This window comes from Kogia breviceps, chromosome X (genome assembly GCF_026419965.1).
Source record: "Kogia breviceps isolate mKogBre1 chromosome X, mKogBre1 haplotype 1, whole genome shotgun sequence".
Lineage (NCBI taxonomy): Eukaryota > Metazoa > Chordata > Mammalia > Artiodactyla > Physeteridae > Kogia > Kogia breviceps.
In genome coordinates this window covers 76,077,151-76,095,008 of record NC_081330.1, presented here as the reverse complement: position 1 = coordinate 76,095,008, position 17,858 = coordinate 76,077,151, and the positions used below count along the sequence as shown (strand labels likewise).

The 17,858-nt window shown below is 43.1% G+C and overlaps 1 protein-coding gene across 1 annotated transcript in view; it reads left to right on the top strand.

Moving 5' to 3' along the window:
* The window catches only part of AR (androgen receptor), a 168,985-nt gene extending 152,284 nt beyond the window's left edge, over positions 1-16,701 (top strand). Inside the window, exons 4-8 of the mRNA XM_059051481.2 lie at positions 3,748-4,035; positions 9,929-10,073; positions 14,323-14,453; positions 15,313-15,470; positions 16,139-16,701. Of these exons, the coding sequence (XP_058907464.1) occupies positions 3,748-4,035; positions 9,929-10,073; positions 14,323-14,453; positions 15,313-15,470; positions 16,139-16,294 (878 nt within the window). The 3' untranslated portion in view covers positions 16,295-16,701. The remainder of the gene's footprint in view (positions 1-3,747; positions 4,036-9,928; positions 10,074-14,322; positions 14,454-15,312; positions 15,471-16,138) is intronic.
* Positions 16,702-17,858: the final 1,157 nt, after the last annotated feature.

Here is a 17,858-nt window from a genome sequence, read left to right as displayed (position 1 = left end):
TCAAGCAGATGCCATATAGGTCTAGAGGAGGAGGATATGAAAATACCAGCCAAATTTTCATTAGCACTATGCAGAGAAGGGGAATTATTTTAGGTTGATGGATTCTCCCCTCAGTCTTTGCACATATTGATCTTGCTTGTAATGAGTTTGCTTAGGTCCACGAGTCATCAGCCCACTGAGAGCTGAGTCATTGGTGGGAGAGTCAAGGTGACAGAGCATACCTCGCTGATTGCACCAGCACCAATTCCTCTCTGTGTCCTTCCACCTTTTTGAAAAACCCATGGATTCTTCTATATACAGTTCATTTGGATTCATTTTTTAATCAATAGCATGAATAGGGCATGACAAATGGGACAGCTGCCCCAGAGAACAGTCTAGATTCACAAAGGTATTCCATAGAACTTTGTGAGATGAAGGATATGCTCTGTAACTGTACTGTCCATTGTAGCAGCCATAAGCCACATGTGCCTTTTGAGCACTTGAACTGTGGCTAGTGAGACTAAAGAATTATATTTTAAATTTCATTTAATTGTAAGTAATTTAAATGTAAGTAGCCATATGAGTCTATTGGCTCTTGTGTTGGACAGTGCAAATCTAGAAGGAGTTCAGAGAGGCAGGTACTGAGATAGAGTAGAAATGACTTACTCACTCAAAAAGAGAGCTGGTATGGTACAGGGAACTTTGGATTAGGAACAAGAGCCTGGTTCTAGTCTCTGCTCTGTCAGTAGGTGACCACATTCACTCTGGCCTCAGGCTCTCCATCCTTGACCTGAAATGTTGGATTAACAACAGAAGTCCCGAAATAATGGCTAAGGCCTGAATTCAACTTTGGGATACAGATGGGTTTTAGGAAAAATTTAAAATATTATATGAACGCCTTCTAGGAGTATGTGTATGTGTGTGTGTGTTATGTGCACATGCATTGCAGGGGCAAGAAGGCAGTAAAGCATTCACTTCAGTTCACCAGAGTTCCCACCATTCTCCTATAAACACACACACACACACACACACACACACACACACACACACACACACACACTGTATTACTCATGTAGACAATGAAGGTATATTAATTCTGTGAACGCCCTGGATGTGATGAGTTCTAATGACCCTTCCTATGTTGTCATGCTATGAATCTCTAAGCCACTATAGTTTCCCAAACCTATTTCTACTTTGGGCAAATGACTAGAGGAGTCTCATAGCTTCTGTCTTTTCCTTTCTGGATTTGACACTAGTTACTGAAGTTTAGAGTCACGGGTGAGGGTGGAAGGCAGGGAGGATATAACCCTAGCCCTCGACCTGACTCCTCAACTCTATTAGGCTAGAAGTAGGGTATAGGGCTTCAGACTCCTTGGAGATGCAGTATGATATAGTAGAAAGAACGTTGGCTTTATAGTCAGCCTAAGTTAATATTTTTAGGTTCTGTTTCTTGATAGCTGTGTTACCTCAGTTTACTCACTTGCAAAACAGAGATAGGAAATATTCTTCACCTCCTAAGATCATTGTGGAATTAAGTGATATGTTTATGAAGTGAAGTATATAGAAGGCTCAGAAAAAATAATTAACCTTATATCTCTTAGTTCCCTCAGGCATAAGGCTAATTATATCTCTGTCTTCTCCCAGGCTGAAAGGGGGGCTACATGGCCTGGCAACTTCTGAGCCCAAGGTCAGAAAGTACCAGTGATGGGGAAGAGAATGTCTACCTCTAGAACCTGTACTAGGGGAGCAGATCCAGAAGGCACTGCCAGTCTGTGGAGCTGCCTACATGAGCCCATGTCAGCAGTGGGTTCCCCAGATGACAAAAAATTTTAGGGGCCTGGCCAGTAGCTCTGGGACAAGATGAGCTTAGTCCTTCCCATACCTCCAGCTTGTGCCCTTGATGGGAGGTGGGAGTTGACAGTGGGTGTGCATATCTCCTTATTACTGATTGTGCCCAAACCTTGCAGAAATGATTGTTGGACAAGGTCATCTTGAACTCTGTGTTGATTTTCCAGGTTTCCTTGTTATTTTACCCTGAGTTGTTCTCTGGGCTCTTTTTTGCACCACCAAACCCTCTATTTTCTCCTCCTCTACCCTGGTTGTTGATCCAAACATGTGATTCATTCTTTCATTGATTTACTGAGTTGTACTATGATTGGAGTTTGCATTGCAAGACTTATTTTTCTAATTAGAGCTGAAAGTCAGTTCCAGATAAGTATCTTTTCTTGCAGGAGCCAGAAGCAGATCAGCAACAGGTTTTGTTGTATTTATCCATTAAAATTGAGAAATCAGCTTCTCTTTGTTTTATACCTTTTAAATTTTATTATTATTATTATTTTAAAGGGATTAGAAATAAAGTGGTTTATGGTCTGTCCGAGTGCAACTGCCTATGCTAGATCTCAGAGTTATGACCTTTTCAATTATTTATATTTCTGCCAATATAAATGCTAAGGAAAATAGCACAAAGTAAACATCAGGATGCTCAAGGACCTGTAAATTGTGTGTATGAGAGCACAGGGGGAGGATAGTTCTTAAGGTTTCAGTTTTAGGTTATTCTTGTTTTTTTTAAATAATGTTATTTCTATCATCCTTTTTAATGGATGGTTCCCGTTTTATAGGCAGATTATAAAGGTAGAGACATTCTGTTATTTCTTTGATACAATTGGGGATTTCAGACTTCAGCTTCCCTCTCTCCCCTTTACTAAAGATGAAAATCAATATATGTGTTACAGTGTATGTTCAACTATGAGTGTAAATGTCTGACAATACCTGGGGCTATTATAGTTGAAGTGAGAAATGCTACAACACCAGAAAATTCCCATTCATTGACCACAAAGTGGGATAATAAGTCTAGTCCTTCTCCAACAGATCTGCCTTTCTAGTCTCCTTCCCTAGCAATCTGCTAGACATGCTAGACATAGACACAAGTACAACATTCCCTTGATTTATAACATTCTATATTTGCCTATCATCTGTGTGATAAAGCCCACATTTCTTAACATGATATACATGCTCCTTTAAAGTCAAACCCCACCTTTGTTTTCAACCTCATAAATAGCCAGTCTCCCCACATATACAATATACACTCCAACCACACTGGTCTCTTTTCCCCCTAAACACTCAGTGCTTTTGTTTATGCCCTTTCCATTCCTCTCTGCCTGGTGAAATCCTCACTGTTCTTTGAAGTCCAGGTCATATATCACCATAAACATTTCCTGACCCCACCTATGCAGAGAGATTTTTGTTCTTCCTCTTTTGTTAATACTCCTGTTGTAACATTCACCAGTTTGACATTTTCTAATTGTTAGAATTGTTAGCGGGCATTTATTTCTCCTCTACCAAACTGGGTTAGGGCCTATGTTCTTTTCGCCACCCAAAAGCAAAGGCCTAACAATGGATGTCTGTTGAATGAACGAATGAGTGAATCATGAATATATTAGTAAATGATTTAATTGAAGGTCCAAGGTATGAATACTGGAGACTACATTTAGGCAGAGTCCAATCCAAGGATATACTAGGTCTGTCTGGCAAGAGGATCACAGAGAAAGCAAGATATGAAAGTTTGAGTTTAGTAGGAATTTAGAATGATGAATCATTCATTTAACCAGTGTTTAAACTGAGCACTTGTCCTTAAGGAGTTTAGAGTCTGTGACTAGGGAGAATGAACATCCTTGTTTTCTTAGCTCAAATAGATTTTCTAACAGGGTAGCTGTGCTGTGTGTTTTTGGCCACTGATAATAAACCCAAGTTTCCCTTCTTTCCCAATAGCCCGGAAGCTGAAGAAACTTGGGAATCTGAAACTACAGGAGGAAGGGGAGGCTTCAAACACCACCAGCGCCACTGAGGAGCCAGCCCAGAAGCTGACAGTGTCACATATTGAAGGCTATGAGTGTCAGCCCATCTTTCTGAATGTCCTGGAAGCCATTGAGCCAGGTGTGGTGTGTGCTGGACATGACAACAACCAGCCTGACTCCTTTGCAGCCTTACTCTCTAGCCTCAATGAACTGGGTGAAAGACAGCTTGTACACGTGGTCAAGTGGGCCAAGGCCCTGCCTGGTAAGGAAAGTGGGAGCATGGGATGTGGGAGATCATATTTAGTGAAGGCTCCTTTGAGCCAAGCACCATGTCTGTTTGCTTCCCATCCATTAACTCATGCAATCCTCACCATAACCTTGTGAGGGAAGAGATTGGTAGAAATCCCTACATTAAAAATAAGGAAACTCAGAAATCAAGGAGAAGAGCAGCATTATCGAGTATCCCATATGCCTCACATCAGCACACAGCAACCATGTTTCTATGTTCAACCCACAGATTTAGTCAGCAAATGTTCCCATAATCATGGATCACATAGACATACGCTTATATGCCTTAAGATGCTCTTCTATATGTACACACACAGGTTCACCCCAAAGATAATCTTGAGCCTAACTGATATTCTGTCTTTAATATTACTTGGAACCCATACCATGGGAACTCTTATAATATGGTATGATAGAAGGAACATGGGGTTGGGAGTCAGAACAGTTAGGTTCTAGGTTCTAGTCTTAGCTCTGCTGGTAACTCATCATGGGATCCCTTCCCTTTCTGGGTCTCAGTTTTTCCATCTGTACAACGTGTGAAAAGTGGTTTGGACTAAATTGATGGTTTTCCAGTTTTACTTCAAGGAACTCTTGGTGCTCTTTAAACTACCTTAAGGAATTCCCTGGCAGTCCAGTGGTTAGGACTCCTTGCTTTCACTGCTGGGGACATGGGTTCGATCTCTGGTCAGGGAACTAAGATCCCACAAGCTGCACCATGCTACCAAAAAAGAAAAAAATAAATAATAAATAAAATAAACTATCTTAACATCATTATAGTGGAAGGAAACATTAGGTGATAGTGAAAGAAATATGAAGTGTTTTTCTAACTTCTGCATGGATACCTCCAGTGGTGGGGAACTCACTTCCTCTCTTGGCCATCTGTTGTTTGGAAAGGTCTGATTATTAAAATATTGGAGCTTAAAGAAGCCCCAGAGATCCTCTATCCAATGATTCACGAATGTTCCTTTAGCAGCTAAACTCTTTGTTTCTCAAAAACATGGTACACAGGTCCAAGTGGAGCAGGTTGATTTAAAGCCAGTGACTCTCCCTCACTACCCCTAGAGAAGCGTCAGATCACTCTTGCAGAATCTTAGGGCTTCAGGGAACACAATTTGGAAACAAGAGAAGCATAAACTCTTTAAGGGTTCTCTCAATCCTAAACTTCCATGATTGAAAGATTCTTTTGAAACATCAACAACAAAACCTCTCCTTGTGGAGTCAAAGATTAACCTGCCATTTAATAATAACTGTCAATCAGATGGGAATTTATGGTAAACAGAGCAGTTTCATATGTATTACCTGATTTGATCCTCATAAGAATCCTGTAAAGTAGGGATTATTTTCCCTGTTTTATAGATAAATACACTGAAGCTCTGAGAGGTGATGTGCTTGCCCACAGTTGCACATTCAGAAGGTATCAGGGCCAGAACTTGAGTCCAGGTCCCCTCCTAACTCCAAATCCCCTCCTCATCCAACTCTACCCATAGTCTGTGTAGCACCCCTGGAGTTCTCTAGCCTTGGGCTTTACAGTGAGGGACCAAGGCTTTATCCAAGGCCAGTTGGGTCATAATGTGGACTTGCTGCCTTGGAAGACATTGCATGTTGACTGTCAAGCCCCCTTTTTGTCTTTCCAATTCACAAGGCCCAGTTACAGCTACCAGATTGTCCCTAACTCCTTCTTGGCTTGGAAAGCTGAAGTTGACTAGCCAGTTAGATCCCTGGGAAGAAGGCCCAAGGACTCTGGCTGCATATACACTGTGCCAAAAACAGAGAGTTCACACAGGGAAGAAAAAAATACAAAAAAAAAAAGAAGAAAATAAAAAGTTGCTTTAATTCTTATCACTTATTCAGCTGGGTGTCTTGATGTCATGTGTCTAACAGAGATTCAGTTTAATCTTTCCAAGCAGTTTCCAGACACCTTAATGTCTCATTTTATAGGATAGAACCTTTTATTATATATGATTCCACTTAATCCTCATAGCAGTCCTATGAGTCATAAGTATTTTAACTACCATTTCAAATGATAAGTTTCAGAGAGGTTAATTAACTTGTTCCATTTGGTCACTTAACAAATGCAGCCAGAGCTTGGGCTCACACCCTCTGAGTTCTAGTTTGACGGTCTTAACAATAACCTGGTGCAAATTATTATGGCACAATTTGTATAACTGGGAGCCACTGGATTTCCTCAGCCTAACCTCCAGGATGGGAAGCCCTTTCCTTACATTAACAAGCCTGCAAGTTAATATCAGTTCACCATCTAGCTTGTCTAAGGAAATGATCTCTGACCCTGAGTAATTTAAAGAATAGCTTCAAAAGAAAGCCAAGTACCACATTCATTAGAACTGTTATTCATATTATCAATAATCACTTACTAATTTACATTATTTGCTCATTGAACACATTGAGTTCCTCTCCTTTGAGAGGCACTGTGCTAAGTATCTACTCAAATCAATTTTGTTGTGAAGTTTTCTGTGATAGTGATGATATATGTAAATTGCCTACTATAGCACCTGGCACATTAGTAAATGAGAACTATTGAGGGAGGGCGAGTAGACTGTATGTACACAGTATATTTATAATCAGATGTATCTGGCTTGGAATCTTAGCTATAGACTAGTTGTGTGACTGAGCAAATCACATGTCTGCAGTACTTGTTTCCTCATTTGTAGAGATGGTAGAACAATTGCTACCTTGCAGATTGTTATCAACACAGAAATTAAGTATAAAGAGTATCTAGTATAATAGCTGAAACATAGAAGATGCTCTGTAAATGGTGGGTCATTATTATCAAGCTTGAGTGCTAAACCACTAAAATCATGTTAAGCTGCCACTAGTTTTTCCTAGAAGCTCATTCATGGGTCCCAAAGATGAATTGTCTTCTTTGAAGACCTTGGCTGTCAGGTGCAATAAAGCAGCAAAGATTTCCTAACTGACCTTTCTTTGGGTATGTTCTTCCAGACTAGACATGAGACTATAGGTTTGTACTGTAGATTGCTAAGAAATGATGTTGATTGGATTCTAGTGAGAAAACAGAATCTCAGGTTAGCCTCTGCTCCCTAACCTGTTTGGTGTGTTTCATAACCTGAAACCATGACTTCTCTCTGTTTCTCCAAAACAGCCTAATGCAGCGCCAAATAGGTGTTGAGTGAATGAATGTATGTTGAAGGAAACCTGTAGGCTGGAACTACTGTTTCCTCAAGTTGTCCCTTAATAGCCGTACTATCTGAGCAGGCTGCTTCAAAGGCTGGGCATTAGCGGGCTAATTTTCCTATAGGTCTAATCTGATTACAATACCTAACTCTGTTCTCTAATGCCAAGCCTTTGAAGCAGCTATGTTGTTGATGCATATACAGTAATTAGGCTTGAGCTCTAAGCAGCTCTCACTAAGGACCATTAATTAGTATTACAGCCAAACTAAGCTTTCCCTTTTTCTCCTCTTTGTTAGTTCTCTGGCATCTCAGGGAGGGAAAAATCATCAGTATTGACAGCTTCCTTGGTATTTGTACAGTTTAATCCTCATCCCCACATGCACCCTCATATTCATACACTTACCAACCAAGGCTTTCCTTGATTCCCATTGCCTCCCACCCCAGGGGTTCAGGGTTCAAGCTCCCGGGCCCCCTCCCAAAGAGATTATTTGATGTTCCATGCTTGACCCTGGCTTTTTGTCTCCTACTGGAAAGAATCAGTCCCAGGTATTCTGTGCTACAGAAGGGCTTCAGGCAGGAAATACTCTGGGGTCTGAGGCTCCAACTAGTCTGTTAGCAGACTAGCTCCTGTGAAGATGTGAGGCACACACCTGGGAGCTAAGATTGCAGTCAAGGGTGGTGATGTGAGGAACTGTAGCATCCTGATGTCTGGTAGGCTTGGGACCTAAAGGAAAAAAGGGTAAATAGGGGGTGTGTGTGGCAAGAACCAACCAAACAGAACAATGTTTCTAGATAGTGTAGACTTCAGACCTGAGCCTATGGCTAAGAAAAAACTCATGACCTTGGTAATTCTTGAGCTGTGTTGTTCAGCAGTAGTATGGGAAAAGCACTGAAGAAGAGAATTAGAACACCTGGGTTCTAGTCCCATTTCAGCCACATACAGACTGTATGAGCTTGGGGAAGTCAGTTAACTTCTCTGGCCCTCAGATTCCTTGTTCGCAAAATAAGTGTCACATTGCCCACACTCTAGGGTAATTGTGAGGGTTAAATGAGGTCATCATCAGGAAAGTTAGAAGCATTATCCAAATTCATGCAAGCATTCCTAATAAGGTAAGTAAGACAAAATTTCAGGTAATTCTGGATCTTATAGGGAGAAGATAAATGAGGCACTGGTAGGGGATGAGCTCTGAGATGTTGCTTTAAGTATCCAACTATTTGGAAAACTCCAGGAGAGCATAGCCATATCTGTTCTACCTATGTGGAGGCAGCATCTGGGAGCCTCTGTTCTCTGAGCTTAAGGGAGGTAATTTGGAGATCATCTATAATTCTCATTTTATGAAATGAAAAAAAAATGAGGATCCTAAGTCTAATTAATATTTCTCAAATGCCTACTCAAATATCTGAACTGTGTTATATACTAGAGAGGAAAAGATGAATAAGAAGGGAATGGTCCCTGTCTTCAAGAAGTTGTAAGTCTTACGGAGGAGACAGATATGTGCATAGATAAATTCCAGTACAGTGTAATGAGTGCTATAATTGGACGGAGCTACTTAAGATTCAGTAAGATGGTAAAAGAAGAATCACTAGGTCTTCTGTTTGGATGATTTGGAAGAGGCATCACAGAGGAGGTAGCCTTTCAGTGAAGACTTGAAAGATGAGTAGGTGTTTATCAGATGGAAAGCCTGGGGAGGGAAGAATGCATTCTAGGGAAAGGCAACTGCCTGTGCAGAGATAACAAGAGATTTAGAGGCATGATGTGTGTGTGTGTGTGTGTGTGTGTGTGTGTGTGTGTGTGTGTGTGTGTGTGTTCAGCAAATTGTGGTGTTTTTTTTTTCAGAATAGCTAGAACCTAAATTATGAGAAGGCAAATGGTAAGAAATTAGTCTAAGAAAGCAGATCATAAAGGGCCTGTTTGTGTATAATAATGGCAGTAGGCAGGAATAGCAGTAGAGTAGGAAACTAGCAGGGCCAGTTATTTGTTGAATAGAAAACTATAGAGAGGAAGTGGGAGGCAAGAAAAGGGTCAGAGAAAAGAGATGGAACCTGAAGGTGGTGTGGAGAAGGCATGGCTGTCAAAAGCACTCCACCATATGCTGATATGTAATAGTATACCTTTCCCAGAGTTGTTAGAAGGTACAAACAAGATTACAGCTAGAAAAGAGCTTTGTAAAGTGAAAAGTGCTGTTCATGTGAGAGAAATGATTATTACACTGCATCTTTGGAAAGGCAGTGAGCCTTTCTGAAGGTCAAGGCTTTGGAATCAGACTGGCTTTGGAACTTGATCTGCCAATTACTAGCCTTATGATCTTGGACAAGTTCTTCAACCCTTCTGTGACTCACTTTTATTGATTCACAGAATGGGAACAATAATAGTATACACTTTATTGGACTCTTGTGAGGATTAAATGAATTAATATAAAAGTAACATGCTTAGAAAAGAGTTAATTCATTGTAAGCAGTCAGTAAGTGTTAGATTATTATTCTCTTCCAATGGACAGTGCACTTTTTGCCTCTGTTTCTTTTGAGCAGCTCAATGAAGTGGGGAGTGCAAGGAGTGTTATCCCCACATATAGTTTGTTCTCCTCCTGCTCCCCAGCATTGATGGCCCCTGAGGCTCCTCAAGGGCAGCCCGAGTGCCAGAAATTCTCAGCCCAGCAGAGTCCCAGACTTCACTCAGCCCATCAGTGCTCAGTCTGACCGCTGCCTCTGCCCTATCTCCAGGCTTCCGCAACTTGCACGTGGACGACCAGATGGCAGTCATTCAGTACTCCTGGATGGGGCTTATGGTGTTTGCCATGGGCTGGCGGTCCTTCACCAATGTCAACTCCAGGATGCTCTACTTTGCCCCTGACCTCGTTTTCAATGAGTAAGTGCTTATGGGTACAGAACTCACATAGACACAGACCTCGTTGGTGGTGATGATGGTAATGGAATTAATGGTGAGAGTTGGTTCATTTGACCTTTAGGTGAGGCAGTAGAAGCCCAGCCAGCCTGCTCAATCTGAGGTGGCTTTGCCTGGCTGAAAGGCCAACTGGTAGGAGGGAACAGGGGAAGGCTGTCACTTTTCCCAATCAAGACTCAATACTGGTAATTTGGCAGTGCTTCTGACCTGCTTTTACCTCAGACCCTCATGTCAGTGTCCCTTTTCTTCACTCTGAGCAACATAGGGAGTGAACAGAGAGACTCTAGTTGTGAGGGCTGAAGTTCCTTTGGTCCCTTATGCTACCATCAAAAGCTACTGCCAGGGCTTCCCTGGTGGTGCAGTGGTTGAGAATCTGCCTGCCGATGCAGGAGACACGGGTTCGTGCCCTGGTCCGGGAAGATCCCACATGCCGCGGAGCAACTAAGCCCGTGAGCCATGGCCGCTAGGCCTGTGCGTCCGGAGCCTGTGCTCCGCAACGGGAGAGGCCACAACAGTGAGAGGCCCGCATACCGCAAAAAAAAAAAAAAAAAAAAAAAAAAAAAAGCTACTGCCAGTCACCATTTGTTGAGAAACTCCTTTGTGCCAGGACCATACTAGATATTTTCCTAATCCTTTCTCATTGAGCACTCATGAGAACTTGATTTCCCCTTTAAAAAAAGTTTAATGAATCGGGAAAATTAGGCTCAACAAAATAAAGTGACTTACCCAACAACGTCAAACAGCTAGTGCATGTTGGCAACAGAATTCAAAGTATGGCTGTGTAACTCTTAGCTCTTATACTGCCTCCTGATGGTAAGTGATGAGAAAGTGCAGCTCCACCATTTTCTGGACATGTGACCTTGGCCCAGCCACTTCCCTTCTCTTAAAAACAGTTTTAATAAATGCTTGCCCTGCCACCAGCTCTATTTACCTTCATGAATTTGGCCAAGAGCTCAGGTTTAAAAATTGTACTTTTCTCAACTGAAACCTCTTTTCTGTTATTTCCTACATCATTGTCTTTGGGTAAGACCCTTACCTTCCCTGATCCACAGTTTCCTAATCTGTTAATAAAATAAAACTTTCTTAAATGGTTTTGTTATGACAACTAAAACAGGAGCTAATGGATGTGAAATGTCTATCCAATAATGGGCAAGAAATAACAAAGAAGTACCTTTCCGATACTCTTTTCCTAACAGTGATAATCTGTTCTGTGTCTGCTATTTGAGGTCCCTTGTGGCATTGTGAATGGAGCTGGCCAGAAAAATCCTCCCAAGAACTTTGAGCTAGTCTCACCACAGAAAATCCCTTTGATCAGGAAGGAATTGACCTTCCCTCCCCTCTAGCCCTCTAACCCAGAAGAGCCTTAAAATAAAATCTACAGGCCAGTGCTTCCTTCCAGTACAGCAGTGCCATATTGGGGAAAATAAGCGTCCCCAGCTGCCCTCTTCCAACTCAGCCAGCCCTCGTAGCCAGAAGCTAAGAATAACCATTGAGCTTTTGGCACAACCTGCTTTGTGGTTTCCAGATCTCCACAGAGTTACCTATGATGCCATCTTCTGGAGCAGGCCTTAAAAAGCCCTCTTCCTCTTCATCTCTCAACCCACCTTCTTGCTGCCCTCCAGTGATTAAATCAGCTACTGGGCACCTGCACTACCCTCCCCATCCAGAGCCTGAAGACCTTTGAACCTTTGCAAGGTGATAATTGGTTATTTTCTAAATCTTCATTTCCTTTTCTACCTCTGTGTAAATATGTGGCACCCTACATCAGCTATCTGGTCCACTTCCATGTACCTCATCAAAAGGTACCACAGGATTCCCCACAGAGTCAGGGTCCTATATCAAGCCCCAGGGCTCCTGAAACAGCAGACCCCCTTCCTCTTATAGGAATCCACCATGTTAGAGCTCTTAAAGTCCCTAAAATCATCTAAACCAATGTTTCTCAACAGGGATGCTGTTGACATTTTCTGAGGAATAGTTTTTCATCGTTTAGCACATTCCTGCATATTGGAATGTGTTTAACTGCCCTGGTACCTGCCCACTAAATATCAAATAGGATCCTAGTCACTGTGACAGCCCAAACTGCCCCACACATTTCTAGTACCCACTAAGGGGGCAGGACCTCTCCAGCTGAAAGCCACCAGTTGCTGCTAGCCTCCTCAAGGTACCAATGGGGAAACGGAGGCCCAAAGAAAAAGACAGGGATTCTGGGCCAACCCATTTGATGATCTCTCTGACACAAAACCCTGTCATCAACCCTGCTTTCTTCTTTTCTCCTCCCCTCTTTGTGGAGAACACAGTTTGTGAGAGTAATGGACCTGAACCCTAGCTGTGTGACCTTGGGTAAATTACTGAACATCTCTGAGGCTTATTCTCCTCATCTGTAGAATAGTGAATAGGATCATAATGGCACTTTCCAACATATCATTTTTTGAGCAATTACTATGTGGCAGGCACTGTGCTCCATCATTTTTTCCAATGTTGGTCTCCCCACTTCTCCACTCTCGTTTAATCCCACCTACTTCTGCTCACTTCCTGAATTCCATTCCTGCTCCTTGCTTTCTACCTTCTGCACTCTATCCCTTTCTTTCCTCTAACTGTTCCCTATTCTATTTGCTTTTCTCCTCTGGTCTTATTCCTTTCCCCTTTGAATTCCTTCCCTTGCCTTTCTCCCCTCCTTTCTCCACCTTCTCTGTTCCTGGGGTCTGCAGCAGTATTACAGCAATCCTTCATGTTAGGATTACAATTTCAGTGGTAAAAATATTGCAGTCTTGTCATCAACAGAGGCTTGGAAGCACAGACAGACCAGAGCAAGGCCATGCCCTAAGGCTCAGCAAATCTTATTTTAAAATTCCTTAGGGTGAAAGAGCTTGGAGCAGCATTGTTTTGGTCAGTTGACTTGTGATACTATCTAAATGCTTCCTTTTTCCAGTTGGGTTCCAGCCTGCATTGAATATTTCTACACTATCTGTCCCTTCCTTTCCGTCTTTCTCCAGGCCAGCCAAGATCTCTCTGAGATAGGGTGCTGAGCTTCCACCCAGCCAGTACCAGGCCTGCTCAACCTGTGAACGAGGCTAGTGGTTTGGAGACCAAAATGTCAAACCACAGGCTTCAGACCCAATGTGGGAGGTCTTTGTCCTCACCACTTAAGGAGTGTCAAATTCCCTTTCCTTTCTCTACAAGATATAAAATAAATTTCTCTCTCTTTCTCTCCTCTTTTCCTCTCTCTCTCTCTCTCTCTCTCTCTCTCTCTCTCTCTCTCTCTCTCTCTCTCTCTCTTTCTCTCTCTCTCTCTCTCTCTCTCTCTCACACACACACACACACACACACACACACACACACACACACACACACACACAATTTCTGAAGTGCTGAAAACCAGGAAGGTTCGCTAGTAGGAGGATGCTGTATCTTCTCTTATGGGCTTGTCATGGCCAGTCATGGAACAGAGAGGTTGCTCCCCCTGAGAATCTGTCCAAGCCTTGGCCACTTCCCTATATAATTTATAGGTGATAAAGTGATGATGTGTTCACAAGTCACTATAATAAAAGCAGCTCACACGTGTTTATAACTACCATACTGTGGTAAGGAACAGCCAGTATATGAGGGAGTAGGCTCCGCTTCAGCAGGGGACATTTAGATTTGACATTCAGAAATATTTTCTGGCTGATTTGATAAGCATTGGAACTCATTTAAAGGGACAATGGGGAATCTCCTTTTCTGGGAGTTTTTAAAGAAATGATTAAATTTCTAATATGGGAAGTGTGGTCACTTGAGAATCCTGATGTCCTTATGTTAAGAGTTGATTTCTAAGGCCTGTCTCCTAGAAATCCTCCAAGTTTGAATGTCTGGGAGGCAGGTTCTGACTCTGGCTGCAGCTGAGATATCAGGACTGTAGTCAGTGAGACCATGTGCCAGACCCATTGTATTCATTTGGTTAGGCTTTCCTGTCCCTGTGTCAGGAAACAGGAGGGGAACGGGGACCTGGAAATTCCATGTGCTAACCCATATCCTGGCCAGGGAAGATGAGTAGTTATCAGGATATCACGATTTTGGAAAAAAAGAACAACTTTGTTCCTGTCACTGAGGCACCAGCAAGAGAAACAGCAAGCTCTTCTTGGAGAACTTGGAAAGGGGAGGGCAACCAAAGACATTCTCTTTGGGTTTATTGTAAGCCTTTCCTTACTCCTCTTTTTTCTCTGTGTTTCCTTCCCAGGTACCGCATGCACAAGTCCCGGATGTACAGCCAGTGTGTCCGAATGAGGCACCTCTCTCAAGAATTTGGATGGCTCCAAATCACCCCCCAGGAATTTCTGTGCATGAAGGCACTGCTGCTCTTTAGCATTAGTAAGTGCCTGGAAGGGCAGGGAATGCCCCTAGGGGCATAGGGGATCAGAGGGGAGCTGCTTTTTTCATTAAAGTATTATTGGGAAGAAGCCAGCTACTGAACATTTCCCTTCTTCTTTCACCCTCCCACCTCCACTCTCCCTTAGCATCCTTTTTCCTAACAAGGATGAATTTCATGGCTAGAGACCATTTTCTTTGCTAGAATTCAACCTCCATTAGATCCCCACCTACCCCCAATCTCTCTCTGGTACAAGGCCTTTTTGTCTGGTTTTAGCAGGTCTCTGAATTTTTCCATAGCTTCTACCATAGAAACAGGCAAGGGCCACCTTATATGTCTTGTAGGGCAGAAGGGATTGCCTCCTGGAAGGAATTTCCTCTTCTGCCAAAAAGAGAAGGTCTGTGTAAGCAACTCAGACAGGGCTTATTTGGCAGCCAAGGAATATTTCTTTAATGTCTCTTCTAAGCAGAGTGCTTAGCCTCTATGAGGGAGAAAGGAGACAACATTTGATATTCAAGCCCACGTGTTTTAATTTTCTAATTCAGAGCCAGACTGTGAACAGCATAAAACCATAGGTCCTAAGAAATGTGTAAATGAGAAGTTTAGAGAATGGAAAAGCTCAGTAAATTTTATTTACTTGATACCCTACACAATGGGTCCAGCTAGCCTTTTCCCTAAGACCTTCCTGGCAGACTTCCTGAAGGTCCCAGGCATATAGGCCTCAAGTGACAGGAAAGCAAGTAGATGGTTCTCTCCCTGTGGGGGTGGGGGTCAAGTTTGTGGTCAGAAAACTTGGTGCTTTATCTAATGCTCCTTCATGGGCATGCTTCCCCTCCCCATTCTGTCTTCATCCCAAATCAGTTCCAGTGGATGGGCTGAAAAATCAAAAATTCTTTGATGAACTTCGAATGAACTACATCAAGGAACTTGATCGTATCATCGCATGCAAGAGAAAAAATCCCACATCCTGCTCAAGGCGCTTCTACCAGCTCACCAAGCTCCTGGACTCCGTGCAGCCTGTAAGCAAACGATGGAGGGTGCTTTGTCAGCGAGAGCAGCCTGATAGAGCCAAGTGATAATATGCTCTTCTAAGGTCTGGCACCACCTGTTGGGAGGTGCTTCCATTCCCCTCTGGCTTTGAGTGTGGTCCAGGAAGAAAATTCAATGAAGAAGAACGGAACACAGGTCACAGTGTCCCAGCTGGATGTTGTGAAAGAGGTGGAGGAGTTGAGAACAGAGCAGTTGGGACTCAGAGAAGGGGCTTAGAGTAGATAAGTTCTCTAGGCAGACAAAACAGATCTGGATGTTTTCCCCCTCTTCCTCGAGTCATGTGCGTTTGTGTGTGTGTATGAGAGAGTGAGTGTGTGTGTGTGTGTGTGTGTGTCTGTGCTGGGGAAAAGGAACACCCAGTCTTGAGTCAGAGAGCTTGCAATGGTGTAAGAGATCTCTTGGGAGCCTTCAATGACTCCCTGGAGACAATTTAGTGCACATGTGTGTGTATGCACGTGTGCACACACGCACGTGCTCACACGCGCACGGGCGTGCGTGCACACACACACACAAAAACAGGGAGGCCCAAGGACATGGAAGGAAAGAGGAGGAAATCAAAGAATATGGGGATAGACCCTGACAAGAAGCCAACTCCTTGTCAACTCTGTTTTCTCCCTCTCTTATTGTCCCCCTGCAGATTGCACGAGAGCTGCATCAATTCACTTTTGACCTGCTAATCAAGTCCCACATGGTGAGCGTGGACTTTCCAGAAATGATGGCAGAGATCATCTCTGTGCAAGTGCCGAAGATCCTCTCCGGGAAAGTCAAGCCCATCTATTTTCACACGCAGTGAAGCTTTGGAAGCTCTCATTTTTTCACCCCACCCCACTCCCTTTTTCAGAAATCTTCTGCCTGTATTAACTCTGCACTACTTCTCTGCAGTGCCTTGGGGAATTTCCTCTATTGATGTACAGTCTGTCATGAAGATGTTCTTGAGTTCTATTGGCTGGGCTTTTTTTTTCTCTTTTTCTCCTTTCTTTTCTTTGCCTCCCTATCTGACCCTCCATGGCACTTTCAAACTCTGCTCCCTGCTGTGGCCCTTATCTCTGTTTTGAATGCTGTTGTATTTCTTTAAATCTGTGATGCTTCTGTGGCACAGTGTCAAGTTGTGCTTGTTTATAGCACTACGCTGTATGCCAGCCATGCAAACGTTTACCCACCTAATGCCATGTGAAGTTTAGAGAGGTAAGAGTATCTGGGAAAACAAAAGACAAACAAACAAACAAAAACAAAAAAATTTGCTAGGGTTTTGCCTCTTAAAAAATATAAAAACAAACAAATCCCTGAAGAGACCAACAGTAACTAGAATAAAGTGAAAATTGCAAGCCCATGGGGAGTCACTGCTTTTTTTCCCCAAACCCTCTCTCCCTGGGAGACTTTATTTTCTGCCAATGGCTATTGCCATTAGAGGGCAGGGTGACCCCAGAGCTGACATGGATGGGAGGCAGATTTAAGAGAGGACAGAGAGGACAGATGGATCACAAATACCTGCCCAGAGCCTTGGCTCCTGAGGACTAGACTGCTCAACTGCAACGCAGTTCATGGTACTGAAAAGTGTACTTCTTGTTTGAAAACTTGTCTGTATGGCCTCCCCCCAGCAATCCCTATCTCTCTCATTCTCTGCCTCCACCCTCAAATTGACTTTCAATAGCTTTTCTAAGAGCTTTGAACTGAATGTTTTCTTTAGCCAAAACTTGTCCACTTCCACTGAAGAATCAGACCAGCAAGAGGGAGAGGGAGAACTGACCTTTTGTAAGTCACCATTCCGATCCAGGTCTGCTTTCCCATTTGTGGCCCAGGGAAGAGATTGGTGCTGGAGTCAGAGGAAAAGGAAGTGGTGGCTTGACTGTTTTTTCCTGCTTAGGACACTGAAGATTTGATCCCTCTTTGCCCCTACCTTTAAAAGATCTGAATGTATGTTGCCTGACTCCATACAGCTTCAAGCATCATCCACCCTCCCTTCAGTGTTTTGTGGGCCTGAACTTCACCAGGCTGCATTACAGTCACAGTGGTGAAGCTTGTCCACTTCCTTGGACATGTTCACAGACTCTCTGCTAAGAACTCCCACCACTAAGAAGGCTAGCAAGCCAGCAGTCTTGATGTCTATCTCTAGAGGCCTGTAGGCTCAAAGACTTCTTAGCAAATGTCTCTCATCAACTATCAGATCTCTGGAGCCCTTAGACAAACTGGAAAGGAGGCATCAACGGGATTAGATAAGCTGAGCATCTTGGTCTTGTCCCCCAGAGATGACACCTTCCCACAAAGTGGAGAAATGTCCCCTTCCACCTTCAGAGCAGCTAAAGGGGCTACCCAGATCAGGGTTGAAGAGAAAACTCAGTTACTAAGGTGGGAAGAAT